We start from the raw sequence: 18,995 nt of genomic DNA on the forward strand, positions 1-18,995 counted from the left end.
GCTGAGTTTGATTAAGTGACCAATGGTCGCCTCACCAAGGCGCCCAGAAAGGAGTAGCTGCCCAATGGGGGACACCAGAGCCGGGGCTAGTCAACGGGCCAGGACTACGCCGGGATTGGCTTTTGCCTGGTGATCCTATTTTGGCCACAGGCGGTGTGGGTAACGCTTCTCAACCGTTGTCTTTCATGGGCCCATCTCTAAGTAAGGTCCCCTGGCTTCGCGCTGGCCCGCCCCCAAAATGGGCACTTGAGCTTTAACTGGACTGACACACAACGGTCACTGACTGCGTGAACGATGGTGTACAGAGTCCCGTCCGGCTCTAGGTACCTGCAGTGTACCGCATGTCGACGCGTGAGATCTCGCGCGTAGTGGCCGCCTTCCAGATGGATAGAATCCCCGAATCCTTTGACTGTAGACATCATAGCCTGGAGAGAGGCTGCTTGCTTGTGTCGGCTCCCTCACTTGAGGTCCACCCGATGCGTCACCACTTCCATTGCGCTCGGGAGAAAGTGTCACAGAGCATAGCTAAGGCGGTGTCCAGCCCTCCGTCGCGTCGCATCCCGTTCTTCCTGTCGGCTCTGTCGATATTTGATAACTCATCGGTATTCTTTAACGAGACATGCCCGGAACTCTGAATCAGAGGGGCAGCCCAGCGCCCCACCAGGAAAACAGCGCCGCGCATACAGTCAATTCCACCAGGAATAGTGCGGTCAGGGTTTGCCAAGCTTTGTCGTTTTGATGTCCTTGGTCGCGTATAATGTCCTTACAGGAATAAAACGTTCCTCAGCTGAGTCAAGCGTCCCTCTCGGCGCCTTTCTCAGGCATCATCCACCGGCTGCTGGTCCGCGTAGCCGCGGCGCGTCATTGACGAGATTTGGGTTGTTTGGTGTGGTGGGCATTCATTGACAGCCTGACACTTGCACGTTCGTCGCCAGCCTCGCATCCGTTGGGTGGATGTGAGTCGAGCTTTACTTTGGTGGCGTTGCTGTTGTATCCGAAAACCCAAAACTTTGTGCTTTCCAACGGCTGTATGAGGTCGTTGAATCTGCGCAATCGGTTTATTGCCTTTATCGTGGTTTTATCGCCGTTTGTGGTTCCCGCAAAACGGTGTGGCTGGTGCATGCAATGCCGCTGAGCATCGATATGATATCCAGAGACCGAATAGAGTGCGCTGCAACGTCCCGCCTCTTCTCCTCTCTCCGATTTTTGGGGGTTTGGCATGAGTGCCTCTGTCGAAGCTGGCGAGTCTGGCCACCCCTCCCCTGTCCCCTGTGGGCGGGCGAGCCCCGGTCATGGTGAAACAGAATATACCCTGCCTTGTCCACCTAGGGACTCCTGAGCTGGTCAAGCTTGCGACAGGTATATTGCACGGGTATGTCAAAAGCCTGGTATTCCCGGAATATTCTGATAGTGTCCAGCCTTCACTTGAGGCTGTTACCAGGGTCTGTCAAACGCGTTTGTAGCCGCGACGCGTTTGGCAACGATTTGTTACTTGCGCTTGGAAACAATTGCCCGTGCCATGATTGCTTCTCAAGCACTTTGATCCGATATTCTTTCCCGTAGGAGATGCCTAACAGTGGTGGTGTAAAAGAGAAAAAAATGAGAGCTTGTACTTACGGGATGCATAGCCGGCTCCTGTTTGTAGCCGCCTGAAACCTGGCGATTCGCAGACATATTGGCGGTCATGAGGAGTAGGTCAACAGAGGCTTCTATCTGTCGTTAAGGTTAATTAGCAACTTGTCTCGAGCATAAAGGTGGTCTAGCAGCTAGGCTAGTGAACACAACACAACGCACGGCGCCTGCTCTGCCAGGATCTTCGTTGTTGGATAGAATCAAGGTGGCCTGATTCTTGATCCTGTGACAGCAGCACTCAGTGGTTCAGAAGATATCCCGCCAACAGAACCCTTCTGCCAGGATGCAGCTCTCGGGTTCTGTGTAAATTTGCAAGGAGCTTGAGACAAAGGAATGACTTACTTCGCAGTAGATGGTGTGCGTCGAAAAAATATGGCACTAATAAAGTGTTGTTGACTGGTTCAGAATGTAAACTAGGATGAGAACAGAAAGGACGGTCGTCTAATGCTTTTAGTAGCAGGACAGGTCAGTACTATGTAGGTACTCTGAAGTGTAATGAGATGAATAATTCGTATGCGCTCTCCATACATTTATTTAATTAAATAAATAAAAAATGCAAGCAAGGCAAAGGGGATGGATGGATGGCTGTCTCCTTGGAGGTGCAGTAGCCACTAGCGGTCCCCTGCGGGTCCCAATTTCGTGAGGGTGGAAGAAAAAACCGGCTCTCAGCCCAAAAACACGGAAGTTAAATCGCGAATTGAATTTTTCCGCGACAGGAAGGAAAGTGCCTGGAAATCAAACCATTGTTGCTTCACGTACCTGAATGAATGAACGAATGGCTTTGTGTGGCTGTGATGATCTAAACAGAGGCTGTAAAGTTCTGTGCAAGTGATACGCAGGCAAACTAAACAATCTGTTGTTGGTAACGTCTTTCCACGTGCTGGTCCCGAGAGCGCGGATCCCTGTAATTCAATATCAAATCAAAGCAAAAATCGCTGTGCCGAGAACTCGAGTTGATGTGACAGGTTGCGTAGGACGGTAGTGAATAGGTAGATTGGTCGCTGTTGTGCATATTCTCCTGGTTAGCTCGAGTACGTCTTGATGTTTGTTTTCAATGAATTGTGTGCATTCACATGTCCCAACCAGAGGGCATAGCGTGCACACGTACCTGTTCAGACGATGCCTTCAGCTGAGTACCTTAGTAGGCAGGTAGGTAGTGTGAAAGTGGGCGCGCTTGTAGAAATCTGGTCCGGTCAACTGTCCAAGGTGGCCAGAGCGTTGTAGCTGGGATAAAGTGTTTAAGAGAACAACAACAAGAGGTCAAAGTAGCGCGACGATGCAAGATATACTGCCCCAGCCCTGGGCATTAACGTCCCTATGGCTTTAGTCATACCAGGTACTTGAGACTACTAAGGTGATACGTAGCAGGGTCTCAACCCAAGAAGATACGACAACCCTGACTTGGCTGGGTCGAAGACGCTGGAGCGGCTTCTAGTAATTGCTGGGGAATTACGGAGTAACTGGGCAGCAATCACATAACCGAGCAGGTATACGGCGTAATGACGCGAATTGCAAGTGGCAGATTGTTACCCAAATCCACTTCGATGAGGGCAATTTAGTTTAGTTTAGTAGCCAGTTCAAACACTGATGATGAGGTTGTGCAAGCCGCAAGCCGGGATTGGAAGGCAAGACAAAAACCAGATGGCAGCCATGCGTAGGCAGGGGGGAGCTATGAGTATGATGGTGGCCAGCAGACACTTTTAGTGCCGTATATGAACATGCCTTGGCGGACCGTTGGCACAACAAGACGCCGTGAGCTTTGTGGATGGTGTCGGCCGGTACCTGGGTGGGACCGTTGTCTGTCAAAGACATGTTGGGTCAGCGCTAAGTCTAGCCGGTCGATGCGGGAAATAAAGCGAAGCAGGGACCGACGAGGACCAGCCGCCCTGACATGACATGGCCTGTATCAGAGGGAAGGCCTTGAAATGTTTGCGTGGTTTAACCTTCTCCTTTAATTGTCTGTAACGACTTGTGCTCTCCGAATATGCGATACCTCAGTAAGTACCTACCTAGGTTAGTATGTTAGTAGGTTAGGTACCTAGGTAGTTTACATCGGTCCTTTCTCCCGACACATGGACTGACGGATGAACCTGATACCTGTAGCCGGTTTGTCCGGCGCTCCAGGGGCGCACAATCAGCATTGTTTTCTGGGCTTCTTATCTGCAGTCGTCCCTTTCTAGTGAATGATACCGGATTATTGCACTGCACTGTATTACAATGCAGGATTGGATGATTATAGATCTACCAGTTCAACCCGATGTCTGGGAAGCACAAGCCTTTTGCGGCAGATGATAGTTCGAAGGCAGGGGCTCAGAGTGCCGCGCATGCTTATGTAGCAGGGCTTTGCAGGGTGTTGCATATCAATGATCTATATATTGTCGCACAGCTACGGAAGTCGACAGTGTATCAGGGTGCCCCAGCAGCAGCCCATATGGAAAGCACGGTAAGGAAAGTTGCGACATGATGTGTAGCAGTGTGATGCAGGGTCAAGCGCTTTGTCTGGATAGTAGGCAAATGAACTACGTGCTTTACGGAGTACATACAAGCTCAACATGTCAACATAAGCAGGTTGTGTGGATTTTTTGAAAGAAAAAAATTTCAAGATGCGGCTGAGACTTGAGAGCCAGTAGTTAGTGTTTTCACTTGTTAGTTCAAGACATACGAATAATAAAATTTTGGTCGTTGCGTATGTGGCGCTCGTTGCTTCTCCTTTTGAGCGGTCAGGCAGGCTGACTGACATCTCAAGCCAGTCTTGGATTCCGCTCAGATCTTGATGAGATAATTGTCGAAAGTATGGTAGGGGGTGCTGGTGATCGTCCTTCGGCCCATACTATAAGCTTGGGATGCATCAGCTGCTCTTGAGCCTGTCCCTTGTTGTCATGCTTGGTTTCTCCTTCTAGAGGGCTTCTCTGAACATTCTTTGGAGGACCAGGGTAGCCTAGCTGACACCTTTTTCTCCTAGGGCAATGCCACCGCTGCTAGGGGTTCAAAGAAAAGATGAACCCTTTTTCTGGTGGTGAGGGCTCATGGCGAGTCCCGGTTTTTTCTTTACACCAAGGAATATGCGGGAGTACGTGCAGCTGACAAGCCACGTCCCGGGATAGGTGTAAGGGTGCCATGAAAGGGCAAGGTAGTGTCGTTTCAATATTTCAACATAGGGTAGGTGTAAAACCTGCGCTAAGGACTTGACAATCAGACAAGTAACATGAACAATATTTATTGTCGACAAGGTCGTATAGGGTAGAGATATTTATTGATACCAGCAAGATGGTATGGAATGTTGGTTTGTGAGCATAGAGTTATTGACTTGGACATCACCTGGGTACATATTTTATAAATATCGTTTAAACCTCAATTCCACCGTGGTTGCAGCACAAGTCTTGATGATGTGCAGTTTTCAACCTTGAAAACCCATATCACACAATGTCCAAATGTCCTGACGGTAGGAAAATGTGTGAACAAACTGAAAGCATTTGATAAATTGCATTTTTTGATATTAGTTCTCGAATACAAAGGGTTTCTGATAATTGACTGACCAGGTCTCTCATCGTGACAGGGAACTTCAGTTTCAGGGGTTAAGGTTCAACGACCAACGGTCAACCGTAAGACTCCGTCGTTGCCAAACCTGGCATATTTTGACCTGGATGCTGGGAGCGGGAGACAAGGATAGCGACGGGTGGTCCGTCAACTCGGGGATGTGGAGTTGGAGGGGAGGGGAAGGGAACTCAAGGGAAGCCCCTTGCCAGAGCCCACGGCAATGGATAACCCATGACAGTTTGACCAGCCCAGCAGGGAAGACGCACATGTGGTATGTAGCTTAAAGACTGGCTTCCAAGTGCCACTAAAGTACCAAGGGGACCGACTAATCAGATCGAAAATTAGGTAGGTAGATAGTTAGCGATCAACAATGAAGCACGAGACAATCACAATACCCGGGATGGAGGGATCAACTTAACTGCTCTGCTACCGTCACTGCTCGCACAGAACGAAGGATATTGACGGAAAAATTGTTCAAAGACGAAACCAGATAGTTAAGCGACGTTACGAGATAACCAAAGGGCCACCAACACCAAAACAAATGCACCAATACCCACCCAATGGCTAACCATCATGAATTAGGTGAATAAGTTGCGGAACCGTCACAATGGCTACCTATTCTGGTCTGGTAAGGGGATCTTTCTAATCTTAGGAGGGGCGCCTCTATTACGGCAGACCCACCCCTTGTCAGGATAGCATTTTTCAGCAATACAAAATTGCCCAGTTTACCTTCAGGTATTCATGAACACGCTGTGTTTGCTCTCGCAATAGCATGTGTTGCATTGCACTGGACTCACCGTGAGGTACAGAGGTATTACTGCATGGAGGTGATGCGAGCACGGCATGTACGAAGTCCGTGCAACTGTTGCTGGATCTACCATTAAGAGAGTGACGACAGCCTACGGTGACAGCGACGGCGGCGGTGAGTTTTCTCTTTCTACCTTAGGCAGGTACATATCAGGTACCTTGTTGGTACAGATTACTTGCCTCACCCGCGCAACTACCTAGTAGCGTTCGACTTGTGGAGTGAGAGGACAGCGACGGGCAGGAGCGAAGCATTGGCGAAATCTTCAAACGACAAAGGATGCCGCCTTCCTTAGGCTAGAACTAGCTGCCTGCCAAATCTCAAGTGAGTTTAATGGCTCGTTGCTGGCCTACTGGCGTTGGGGCTGGTGGCTTCACTCGCTGACAACGGCTTAATTACAAGGAAGGACCCCCCCACTCCGGTCAAAGTAGTGGCTTGAGCATGTGCCGCACTTGGACAGCCTCCCGCGCCTTGTTCCTGACTCAAACATCAAGGTTTTTCCTTAATGTCAACAACATCATCGTCATCACAGTGATTAACTAGGTAAATTGACTGCGTTAGGTCAGCCTTGTCTCTTAGAATCGACCTTTGACGCCTCAATGACTATTGTTCCTCACCCTCTCCTCGACTATATCGCGATCATAGAATACGCGAATATGACAGTACGTACCATGAATACGACCGCGACTGATTCGCCTAAAGACCTGGCGAGGTACTCTGTACGGATACTTTACTTCCTTTCCATCCAACATTAGTTTCTCCTCGCATATCAAACTTGTCAACGCCTGAACGCACACCTTCATGTACCCTACGGTACTGTACATTTGTGTGCATGCCACTAAGCGTCCCGATGCTTATGCAGTGCAAGTGGGGAGTGGTGTAAGGCCTAAGGGGACTAGAGGGACTTCAGGAGTGGTGGTGTGTGCAAGTCCTTGATCCGCAGAAGCTACGTCCTAAACTAACTCAGGCCAGTTAATTTTAGGACGCCGCCTGGTTGCCCAAACGCCAAACTTGTCAACATCTCATTTCCCATCTCATGCACGGCTGACAACTCGCTGTCACCAACCTCACTGCCTCGGTCGTGTTACTGTACAGGTTCGATGTCGAGTCTGTCTGTGGGCCTTGGGACCTTCTCACTTTGCTCTAGTGGCAGTCGCTGCTTCATTCTCGATGTTGCAATGTGCTGATTTGTGACGGGCCCCATATCTCATGTGGTGTTATTAGTCCAACAGTACATACATACATGCTATCAGGAGTAACATGCGGGTTCTCATGTCGCGGCACATCGTTAATGAGATTTCAACAAACAGCACATCTACAATCACCGCCACTGAAGTTGTATCCCCACTGCCCTCCGAGGCACAGCCGAAGCATATGACAATATCGCATTGCACTCAAACACACGAGACACGTTCACCTGATGCCGAGCTCATCTCAGAACTGGAGCCTCATCATGCATTTTGATATTTGGTACCCTACTGCAGTAAAGCTGCACTGTCCTCGCATACGCATGTCCTCTGCGGTCGAGTACATAGTATAGCTTCAGAGTCCTGGCTCCTGCCCGTATCTATCACCAGTAAGATCTTGTCAGGGCCGTCTAAAGATCCACGATCTCTTCACCTTCGTCCGTCGTGGGCTTTAGCTGGATGGCCCTGGGCATGACCGCTGTCAAACATGCACAAGGCTGTCACAGACCCTGCCCGGCACTACCATCCATGGAGATGTACAATCATGGGCATGCTGTGCTGTACTTAGTTGTGACCGCAACCTGACCCATCAATCTCTTGACGATGTTTAGATCCATCCTCGCAGCCCTACCGTTGGAGATCGACCTGGGTTCAAGGCTTAAACCTCATCCTAGTACAACCTCTCGAAAGTTGTCAGCCAGAATCTGAAATACCATGGATAAACTGCGCGAATGTCGCGACAGGATGATGTGATGACTATTCGGTACATTATGGAAAGCATAATGTTATGTTCATCCCCTGGCCAATGCATCTACTTTAGCAGTCAAACGCTCGTCGCACGCCTCAGGCGAACCGACAGTCGCATTTATCCTTTCTCTTTCCATAATTTCCTATTACATACGAACAGGCCAACAACACTCGTACCGCGTCGCACCCTGACGACTTTATCTGACGAGTCTCTGTGCCTTCAATCTCTCTAACTGCAGCAACATCCTTCGGCCCACCACTGGAATGTCGGTCAGGGATGCGAGCCCACTCTCAAGTTGAGCAACTTACGTACCAGCCGTTGTGGGACGCTCTGTGTTCCCGGTTGGACGGGGTCCGCCATTTCCAGGCACAGCCAGGATGCGAAGAAGGGGTGCGGCCGCCATTCCCCGGACCAGGGGGGGCCCGTATTCAAAAGACTAATTGGGACGATATGACCGGCAAGGGGGTTCCGCTTCCACGGTGGTTCACGATAGAAGTGCTGCAGGCAGATTGACTGAGCCTCCGAGCTTTTACGACAAATCTCTGAACCGTCTTGACTATGCAGCCGAGTTGATGCTCCAGCTTATCTTGTAGGCTCGCTTCCTATTCACCAGTTTAACTGCCGGTATTGCCAAAGGGCCCACAAGCGCTTAAAAAAGCAAATTGCCCGTGCTGTGATTGATACCCGTGAGAGAACACGGAGCATGATCTGTTCGCCTCGGTTTAGGCACTTTTGCCCAGTCTTCTGTTGGTTCGATGATGAGGTACGTAATCATCCAGCAATCCTTATTTGCTCGATATTGCAGGATGGGTGAGGGTGGTGAAATGAGGTTTCCAAGTTCTTCATGTTGCTGATGATACTCTGCACATTATTCACACCAACGGTGCCAGCCTCGCTCTATGGACTCGCATTGTGCATTCTGTCTATCTTACTTTTCGAATATAGCACCATGCATTCTCACTAAGCAATACGCCAGGTATGCTCACTCAGTGAGAGTATCACCCAGCTGATGTGTATTGCCAAGCAATAAGAAAAGCACTCAGTTACACAATCACCGCTTCCAGTAGGTCGTTTGCACTTCGGTTGACGTGTGCTGCTAAAGACTCTACGGGATGCTAGGCAAGTGCTGGCTTTACCTGATCGTGCAGTTCATGCGAACAATGATGCAGTATCACTCATTTGCTGCAATCGACCCAAAGCTGACAGGGTGTGCATGTCTTTTGTCAGTTAACAGTCCTAGGCCATATTACAGTCAAGACTGCCTTGGAGACCTCTTGGCGTCTAAAAAGACAAGACAGATTCGTTGATATGCAGGTAGTCTATACATAACAAAACCAGGCTATGTCTCCACGAAGTATTCGCCAGCACGCCAGCAGAATCCTTCACCAGCCGTTGTATCGGCTCGGACGCTTTTTGCCATCCTGACACGGAACCACATTTCGCGTTATAACAATCGCGTTGTAACACGAGCGCCAGTGATTCAAGGTCTTGCCAACGTCTTATCCGTACAGCAACCCCTGTTCCTATGCTTATGCTGCCGGTCCCCCCACGCGGCTGCTGCTCACTGAGAAAGCAGGCGCAACATTTACCTTGAAAATGTAGCGAGTCTTGAGGTCACTGTCTCCAGCGGTAAGAGAGAAAAGTAAAGAGGACTGTCATTGCCAAATGAAGTAAACGTAGTTGCTGCGGAACATGTCCGCGGCCCCTCTCGAAAGAGTGAGACATCTTGAGAGTGATATACATAACTGCAATCACTTACAGTATAGCTATGGGTTTGCCGGAGTCATTCATTGGACCTAGTTATGTAAATCACGCAGCAACACAGCTGGATAACGGCAGATAGAAAAAAGACGCAATTTGCTGGTGGGCTGCCTTGTCAAAAACTAGATTATGTTTGATGGTGTGGATTTCTGGACGTGTCTCTATCCTCTCTGTCGCCGCCACAATCAAGCCAGAGATCGGCGGTTGGGCGTCACTCCTTCTCAGACGCGGCTGCTAACTTGGGTTACTATTCTTAGTAATGGGTTGAAAAACAGTTTCTAATGGTTTGTTTAGTGTAGTGCCAGCCTGGAACGTCGCGACTGGCAGCATAATACGGAGATTGTGGCACATAGCAGCTTTTTCTGCGAGTTCTTTTTGACTTTAAACACGTCCTGATTACCTATCACTATAGCCGGACTTGGACACTTGAAACGTCTACATTCCTGATCACATCGACTAGTCGCTGACCATTGGTCTCACATTGATTCAGCATCGGACACAATATGATACAGAAGAACCCGCTCTGCTAACCGTTGGTCTCTTCAATCGAGTAAATTCAACTCCAGAACGAAAGTCACCAGAGATGATGCTGTCTCGGGAATCCTTCATCTCAGTGCCATTTCTTCCTACGTCCAATCAGTCATGGTAGGCGCGAAACAGCTTAAGCTGTGGATAGTAGCTTCAGAGCTAATATCCTATTATACTTTTATACTTCTCTGGTGCACTGTATGATGGCTTCATGCGAGGAATCAACGGAAAGTCCAGATGAGTGAAAAAGGATGGGGAGGCCTAGACACGTCCAGAGAGCTCGTTTCATTTTTGGCTGCTTCTACCCATGATACTAACGATATCAGGATACTGGCGCATAATATCAACCACATCCGTGTGCCCGCTTCCTCAGCGCAGAGGCGCCAGCAACAGACAGGCCTTGGTGATATTATCAGACAATCCACGGGTACCGGCCTTGAGTCCAGACTGAGGTGTTGTACGACATGTCGAGAAAGTTAGAGAGGAGCGATCGCTTCTATGTACTGGGCAAGCAAGCATTGCTTGGATGGCGAAAGGAATGGAAATTACGGGAACCAGCATGAGATGGGCGGGTGAACCTTTCGTACCAGGTCTAGATTGCCTCTTTGATCCTGCTACTGCGGGCACTGGCATAGGTACCGAGACCGAGACCGAGACCCAGAATGGTTGCGTCTTCCAGGTCTCGTGATCGAGACAACTGGCAACCTCTGCACAGATCTTGTTCGTGTAGGTGTGGCAGTCCATTAAGTTCTACTCGAGCTAGGAGTCGTCCTAAAGAATGCTATATCGATTCACATACTTCAAGTGTCACTTGGCTGTGCTTGTCAGTAGTCGAACAGGTTGTCCAAGCCAAGCTCACACCTCCTTCTCAGGCTTGACACTAACGAAAAATAGACGTAAACATAGGCATAGCCCTACGAGCTTCCTCAACAAAGTTGGAACTTATTTACTAGTTAGTCTATTATTGACCAAACAGTTCAGTCTCGGCTCGTCTTGACCTCTCATCACATCTTAGCTCCATCTCGTCAGCAGTTTGCCACCATGGGCACCTGACATCCAACTCCTGCTACCCAAATCGTGACGTGTTAATCTCTTGACTAGCCTTTTTCTTTAAACTTCGAACTCAAACGTAGCGTCTGTCAAGATCCTCTTGGCCGACTCCGAGTTAAAACCTTTCCATGCCAAGGCCGAGACATTCACACAATGCGTACCATTGTTAGTCAATGCAGATTGAAGAAGACAGTACCGCATGTATATTCGAGCCGAATTTTTATTTTGTTTATTTTTACGTATCCTGAATGTCTCGCTAAACCGCTCAGTTCATGCTTATGATATATGTTAACATTTGATATAAATCCGACAGTGAAATCCTTCCATTGAAAGCATTCGATGTAACGCTCCAGAATTTTAAGAAACCAGTCATTGGTGGTGGTACAGATCTTTATGTGCTTGCTTGTTGAATTAAGCTTCAAGAGCAGGTTCGCGGTCCCGGTGGCTGCGGTGGTGGTGGTGATGGTCAGAGTCTCTTGACTTGGTGTCATACTCTTCCTCGTCTCGGTGACGCCTGCGCCTTTCACGATCACGGTCCTTGTCTTCGTAGTCTGACGAGTCATCTTCGCGATGACGGCGATGGCGATGATGCCTTTTTCTCTCATCGTCGTCTCTATCACGGTCACGATCCGTGTCACCACCATCTTCATCGCGGCGTCGTCTCTCTGTGTGCGTGATTAGTTTGTGTTCCATTAAATGCATGAATCTAAGCTCTGGACTTACCCCGTAAAACCTGTGTCGCTGAGGCATACGCCTGAATTTCCTCTTTGCTAAGCACTCGTAGCACAATAACGAAATCGTCTCTGACCTCAAACCTCTCCTTGCCAATAGTCAAGGCCTCGGGATTGACAACCTTGCGGCTGATCTTAGTCCATTTCGCACCTGCAGGAGCTTCTCTGGCCTTCTTATCTTCTTTGTGAGGTGCAACGCCCTCACGGACAGGGTTTGGCTCCTCTGGGAAGCTGACCTTTGGCTGTTTCAAGATACCCTTGAGAGGTTTCTCGTCTTTCTTGTCACGAGGAGGTGATACTACGCGGACTTGTTTATCGTCCAAAGACGTCTGCTGCAGTTCACGACCACGAACTTCCTCTCCAGGGGGACTGGAGGGTTTTGAGTCGGGCGAGGAACGGTGTTCTCTGGATGGCCGAGACTCGACCACAGTTTTGGAGTCTTTTGAGGGTGATGAGGAGCGTGAGGTGGTCTCAGCGATGATAGACGTTTCCTTTTCTTTCTCCTTGTCGGTAGTGTTCAAGGCTGCAAGTTGATCCTTGAGTTGTCTCAGATCAGAAGTGTCGTTAGGGTTGAATGCATTTGAATCGCGACGTCTTCGAGTCGATTTCTTGCCTTCATCCGAGTCAGAAGACGAAACCACTGCCTCTCCACTCTTGCGAGAGTCTCCAGGTCGGCGGCTTGTGTCCCTGGAGCCACGTTCCTGATCTCGTTGTCGTGATTGATCTCGCTGTCGCGATCGATCGCGTTCTAGGTTGCGCGGCCGTTCGCCCTTCACAGATTCTCGCCGCCTGTCACGATCTCGTTCACGCTCACGTTCGTCGTCAGAGCCCTTGCGTCTGTTGACCTCTTTTTCACGCTTATCGTCGTCTTTGATAGCAGGGACAAGTCCTACAGCAGTCGCAGCGATGCCCAGGCCAGTAGCCACCTTATCACGGAATCGAGTACGCTCCTTTTCATCATCTTCGCTACCCTTCTTACTCTCACGTCTGTCACGACGGGGCTCTTTCGAGTCAATCCAACTTCGACGACGATCATCGCGCTCATGCTCAGTTTCACGCGGCAGATCTTCGTCAGAGCGTTTCTTGGGCTCTTGGCGGCGTTCACGACGTTCATCTTCATCAACCAGATCAGTTCGAATGCCAAACCCCCGAGAAGTAACCCGGTCATCATGAAAATACGGAGTCTCGTATGCACGCTCGGGTTCATAAGAACGCTCAAGCTCAGGCTGTTCACGAAACTCTCGCATTTTCCTTTCGTCGTCTCGGCTGCGGTAGTAGTCATCATGATGCGAAGAACGGGGCGGCCCTTCCTGATACAAAGACACTGGCCGAGGTCGCCTCGTCGTCTCGGTAGTGGCAACAAGAGGGACATCCTGTTTTGTCGATACGGGCTCCGGTGTCTTGGAAGGCATCGGTGCAAAGTCTCGTGGGCTGTCATACCCTCGAATCTTATCAAAGCCCCGAGTGCTGGGTGGAGGGCCTCCTCGGTTATCGTATTGCCGGCTATTCGAGGGGCTGCTTGTGCTTGTAGTTATGTAGTTACGACTCAAGTCGGGACTTGTATCGACGTTAAACGTTCGCTGGTCCGCGTTGTAATTGATATTGGGACGGTAGTATCCGCGGTCGAGACTTTCACGTCTTCGAGTTCTTGTGGGAGCTGATTGATCAAGATCATAGCGGACCAGTTCACCAGCATTGGTATACTGGTATCCATCGTCTCCATAATCGACATTGCTGGAGCTTTGGCGTGGGTTGTTCTGGTAGACACCAGAGTGACGGTTGTTGCGGTACGGATCGTCGCGTACTAAACTGTTGCTGCGGTCCCTGCTACTGCGACCATAGCTGTCGTTGCCTGTCTGGTCGGCATATGAGCGGGCTGTGCTGCGTGAACGTATAGATGAGGCAGGCTGTGTGTAGAACTGCCCATCACTCGACCGATAGTCGTCCCGCATGGGACTTCCAGGACGGGCGTTGGAAGAATGAGAACTGGTACCGTTAGCACGGTCCTTTTGGGTGGTCATTACAATAACCGGTGGTCGACTCGTGGAATCTAGAGTGGAGGACCTCTGCGTTCTAGTGACATCTCTGGTAGTTGGTCTGTGTGATCGAGGATCCTGGGTAACGGCGTACGTGCGGGTCGTCGTGTTGGGAGTCGGTGTTGTAGAAGTAGTTGTAACATATCCCCGTGGCGTTGTCGTTGTTGGGGCAGGTTGTTGTTGACGGGTAGAAGTCGGCATGACATGCATATCGCCAGCATACAGAGAAGTATAGCCAATGCTTGACGGCAAGGAAGTCCTCGCATGATTCGCGAACGTAGCCGCTCGTCCAGAGGACGGGTAGCTGCGATAACGGTCCGTCATGATGACGTGGGGCTACCAGGATTGAAGAACCAAAATGATTACTCAGTTGTCAGACTATACGTGCAGCTGAAAGCCGACAGTGACTGAGGTTCGGGGCCACGAAGTCAATGTCGAGTTGTGAGAAACGTTGGACAAAACGTGACGCTGTGCAGAAGAGCGGTAGCGTTGGGTCGCCAGGCGTTGAAGTGAGTGGAGGGTAATAGTGGCGTATTATAGTGTAAGTAGTCCACCAGCGGAATGACGGCAATCTACTTTGAAGCCAAGGCCACGTGAGGAGGGGTCGAACTTGGTCGGTCCTTGTCAGCGCAGGCTAGCAATGACAGGATTAATATTTGGCAGTATAACAACGACAAGCCCAGGGTTTGTTTGGTCGTTTGATGATGGCTCCGGTTTGAATGTCCACCGACGATCTACCCGTCTTGGAGCAATTGTTGAGCAGATCTCAGTCCGTTTTGGCAGGATTCCCTCTTTGACAGCTTTGGCGTTGAAATCGGATGATAGCGGCCAAGATGACGCTGGTCTCAAGGAGTTACCACGAAGGTTGACAGTAACACTGCCTCGAAACGTGGCCACTGACTGGATGAGGAAAACAGACAAGGGATTCTCCGCTGTTATGCAGCCAAAGTGATATTTAGCTCGTTTGCTTGGCTGGCTCTTTGGTAGACTGATGGATTGATGTATGTATCTAGACAATTGGAGTTGGTCCCGCTCATTCCTGAACCTGTCAGTCTGGAACAGAACAACACAAATTGTTGAGAAACTGAAATCACGGAGTCCTTACGATAGTAGATTTAAGCAAATAAAAAGGGGGACGATCGGGTAAAGTATGCCAGTCCCGACAGTCAACTTTTCTTTGTTCTCTGATGTGCGTGTGTTCGTCCTTGTACGAGGGTCCACCACCAAAAGGTAGTCGAGGTGGGGTGAGGGGCAATATCAGAAGAACAAAAGGCAAGGAATTATGGAGAGATTGGGAAAAGGTGCAGAAAGAGAGAATGGAGGAGAAGATGGCAGAAGAAGCAGTTGGCGATGTTTTGTCAGAGAGCCAATGTGCTTTCTCCGAAAAGGGCCCTGGGGCACGCCAGACGGTTGAAAGAGAAGTGACTACCTATGGTAGCTAGTGGTTAGTTATGTGCCGACGGTAATCCCAACGTCTTTCACGCGGTATGGTATCAATTGAGGCAGTGGGAATGCCGATGACGATCGATGCGGTGGCGTGGAGAACGGAAACTGACTTTGTGCGTACTCTGTACAGGCGCAGGCTACTACTAGGTACCTGGACAGAAATTGGCGTCAGTAAAAGTCAATGAAACCGTTTTTCTGAAAGCCCGTGTGGATAGTAGTCTCGGTACGGCAAGGAGAACGTCACCCGCCCAGGATATGCAGTTGTCAGCGCCAAGGGTAACACATACAGGGACCCTTCGATCGAATGTACCTCTTGTCTGCAGTGAAGAATCTATGGATACATGCAGCAAAGTTCTCTTGCTGGATCTCACCAGATATCCGATGCGGGCTCTATGTGATTCGCTGGTTCTAACCTCTTGGATTGTAATTTCGTTAAACGTCGTCCTTGTATGCTGTTGTCGTCTCAACACCGCACACGCCAGAGGAGAGTTGGGTTGAATCCCAAGGATATCCCGCCGTGTCTGGGCGGAGCCGGTTCTATGCTTAGCGTCGCTGGGCTTTCCGCCGGGCTTGCTAACTCAAACAAGTGATGGAACGTTTGAATAGGTATCTCTGGAGATGTAGCATTGACGGCGCCAGCGGAACAATGCTTCGGGCGCAAAACTTAGAAGCCCAAACCCAACACAAGATCAACCTTGATCCCAGGCTCGGGCCCGGGTCTTGGGCTTCGGATAGGTCCACTGGGGTTGTTTTTGTCAATCGTCCGCGTCGTGACTGATGGGGTACGTATTCTTAGTGTACTGCAATATAGTGGGGATGGAGTTGTCAGGCTTCGATGCCAGGGTCAGGGACCTTGTGAACCCTTGGTTTCGAGACAGACAGCTTAGAGACCAAGACCAAGGCCAAGGTGGGCTGCCAGACCTGAGCTAGAACAGTTGGCCGTGCTGGTTCTTGAACCGTGAGGCTCTGCCGTTGTGTGGACTTGTCTCCAGGTCTAATTGGTACAGGATTTGGCGTTATCCTGTGAGTAAAAAGTATGTTTGTAGTAACTTCTGCGCTTGGTGCCGGGCAATGACGTCTACGTCTCCCTCGGCCTGGTCCAGTTTCCGCTGCTATTTTTGAAACTCGTTTATCTTTTTTTTGTGGCGAATGTTGAAACAGAAAGTCGCCTGCATGAGTACAGACAAGAATGACTGACAATGACGAAGACAATCAGGATCTGAATAGATCTACAGCCAACGTTTCGTTGCTGAGGATAAAGTCGTGGGTAAATTAGTGCAGATCCAAGGTGAAACAGGCACAAATGAGACGTCAGCAAGGCTGTTCCCAACCAAGTGGGTAGGTAGCTTGTTGAAGCCTCAACGGAGTTTCGATATCTAGCAGCGGTGATCAGGCTGAGGAGGGAAGTTATGGAATAAATTGATCAAAGCTGACTTGGTAGGTATGGTAGATAGTATGCATTATCCTGGTGAGAGAACTGTTTCTGTATATACTATTTCACAAGACGAACAAAGAACGAGACCTTGGTGTTGGTCAGGTTGGGCAGAGAATAAACAGCCCGTCGCTGGTTGCCTCTTGGTACTTGGCGGCTACGATACAATCTACCTCATACTTGCCTAGTAGGTAATATCTACGGGATGGAACAGGTGCTCGTTCGTGTTTGGTCAACCTATTTTTGTGATGGAGCGTCACCCGACCATTCTGGAAGGGAGGAAGTCAACTGACAACTGTGACTTTCAAACATTGTGTTACCTCAAACATCCAGTCTTACACATCCAAAAACCCGGCAATGCTCCGAAAATACAATGACAACCATACCGGTTTATGCCATAAACATGGTCAGTATCATAACGAGCCTCTCTTGTCCAATTGATTGCTCTCGTAACCGCTCCTGTTGTTCCAGCCGTCCAATTATGAACAGCGCATTCAACCCTAGATCAACTCAAGAATCAAGAAGCGTTATCTGTCATCCTGTCATTGTATTAGCCAAGGGGACGGCCCACACTCAGAGTCGAGTGCCTGGTGCAAAAGGCTGCCCGAGACATCTCGATGGCGCATGATAGGGCAGTTGCACTGGCAGGGGAAGGGAAAGTCTTCACCGAGCTTGACTCAAAGAGCCAGCCAGTTTAACATCTGCTGTCAACCGGGAATACCCAAGTAGAGCCCTCATGACTCAACCAGATTGGTAAATTTGCTGCACGATGTGGAATATCGTATGAGTGCTAAGCGTTCAGCATGTGGGTTCTTAAGCACGCACCTTATTAACAAGTAAAAAGCAATTACGGGATCTGGATAGCCTCACCTTTCAAACCTTGAATGGAAGTTTTTCTCTGTTCTCTAGTTCGCCCAAGTCCATTTCGCTTATACGCATTGGTCCTCCTGCGAGCCTGCCTCAACGCAGATACCTCCAACTGACTAGCACATAGCGCGGGCCAATCTTGCAGCCAAGCTTTGTTATTGTTTTCAAGTCTGATGCCACATCAACACTCTGCGATAACTGCTCACTACCCACCAGAACGAGTAGGAAGTCGAACCCAAGTCGCATCAGCACCTGGGGGCGTAACCGCCCTTGTCCTTGATCAACGCCAGAATGTGACCTCCGCTACCTCGAGATCTGAGCGAATATTGAAGCAAATCCACAACTCCAGCAAACTTCCTACATAAGAAACTTGATTTTCACTCGATTGAACCGATCTGGAAAGGCTTGGTGCGGACAATTAGCTCGGTAGCTGAAGAAGGCCCATCCTGGTTAGACATCGCCAGGAAGACCCTCGTAACTTGCATCTGGCAAATTCACAAAGAGAGCCGGAACCGCTGAGCGGCTACGAGCAGCTACTAGTCATACTCAATGATGAGCTGGCTCTTTGGTCGTTAGAGACGAAGCTATGACCTCTCCGAAGGGCGTAAGAAACTCATGTACTTCTCGTCACATGAGGTTGTCTGACGGGTTTCATTGCGATTAGGAGGATGCGATACCGACAAATCACAAATAAGCTTAGTATAGATGAGCACGTTCTCCGCAATATGGCACCAGAGATGGTAATAAAAAAAACAATGATATTCGATTTGGAGGGCTTGCTTGGGCATCTATGGCATCCATCCATATGGCCCAAGCAGCGCTGATCTTTCTGTGTACGTTTTCGCGCCACAAACAAAACCATACAGCGTGACACCTCAACCCTCGCCCTACAGGAAGACTAGTCTGAGAACAGTTGAGTGTTCCGTCGGGATGTTCAAAGGCCGTTGATAGTACCGGTACAAAGATCATGTGGGACGGGACTTGCTTCAAGTGTAGCTTGTTAGAGATGGGACCAACGATCATGTAAGTAGCAGGCCGGGAACTAGGATCAAATACATATCTGTTGTTATTGTAAATTGTACTCCATAAAATACGGCGGTGAAGCATTGCTGTGCCGAGGCGCACATACTTCGAATAACATTCTCGTAATCCTTATGTCAGGCCCTATGGTGAGTGACTGTATGTGTTACCTCGATCTTCGACCCATGGCCATGTAGATGCAGAGACAGCACACA

General features: G+C 49.5%; 2 protein-coding genes across 2 annotated transcripts, besides 1 other annotated feature; both read right to left on the reverse strand.

Annotated features, from left to right (window-relative positions):
• Positions 1 to 1,067: 1,067 nt before the first annotated feature.
• Positions 1,068 to 3,444, reverse strand: FPSE_07718 (uncharacterized protein; the record flags this gene model as incomplete). The annotated part of the gene is made up of 8 exons (XM_009260836.1): positions 1,068 to 1,325; positions 1,618 to 1,713; positions 1,795 to 1,848; positions 1,975 to 2,010; positions 2,392 to 2,442; positions 2,741 to 2,761; positions 2,966 to 2,981; positions 3,365 to 3,444. The coding sequence occupies 8 exons, from the start codon at positions 3,442 to 3,444 to the stop codon at positions 1,068 to 1,070; spliced, it is 612 nt and encodes a 203-aa protein (XP_009259111.1).
• Positions 2,161 to 2,187: a repeat region.
• An 8,215-nt stretch (positions 3,445 to 11,659) lies between the features above and the next one.
• On the reverse strand, positions 11,660 to 14,339 carry FPSE_07719 (uncharacterized protein; the record flags this gene model as incomplete). Its single annotated transcript, XM_009260837.1, has 2 exons — positions 11,660 to 11,913; positions 11,972 to 14,339. The coding sequence occupies 2 exons, from the start codon at positions 14,337 to 14,339 to the stop codon at positions 11,660 to 11,662; spliced, it is 2,622 nt and encodes an 873-aa protein (XP_009259112.1).
• Between the last annotated feature and the right edge of the window lie 4,656 nt (positions 14,340 to 18,995).

This window comes from Fusarium pseudograminearum, chromosome 2 (genome assembly GCF_000303195.2).
Source record: "Fusarium pseudograminearum CS3096 chromosome 2, whole genome shotgun sequence".
Taxonomy (NCBI): Eukaryota; Fungi; Ascomycota; class Sordariomycetes; order Hypocreales; family Nectriaceae; genus Fusarium; species Fusarium pseudograminearum.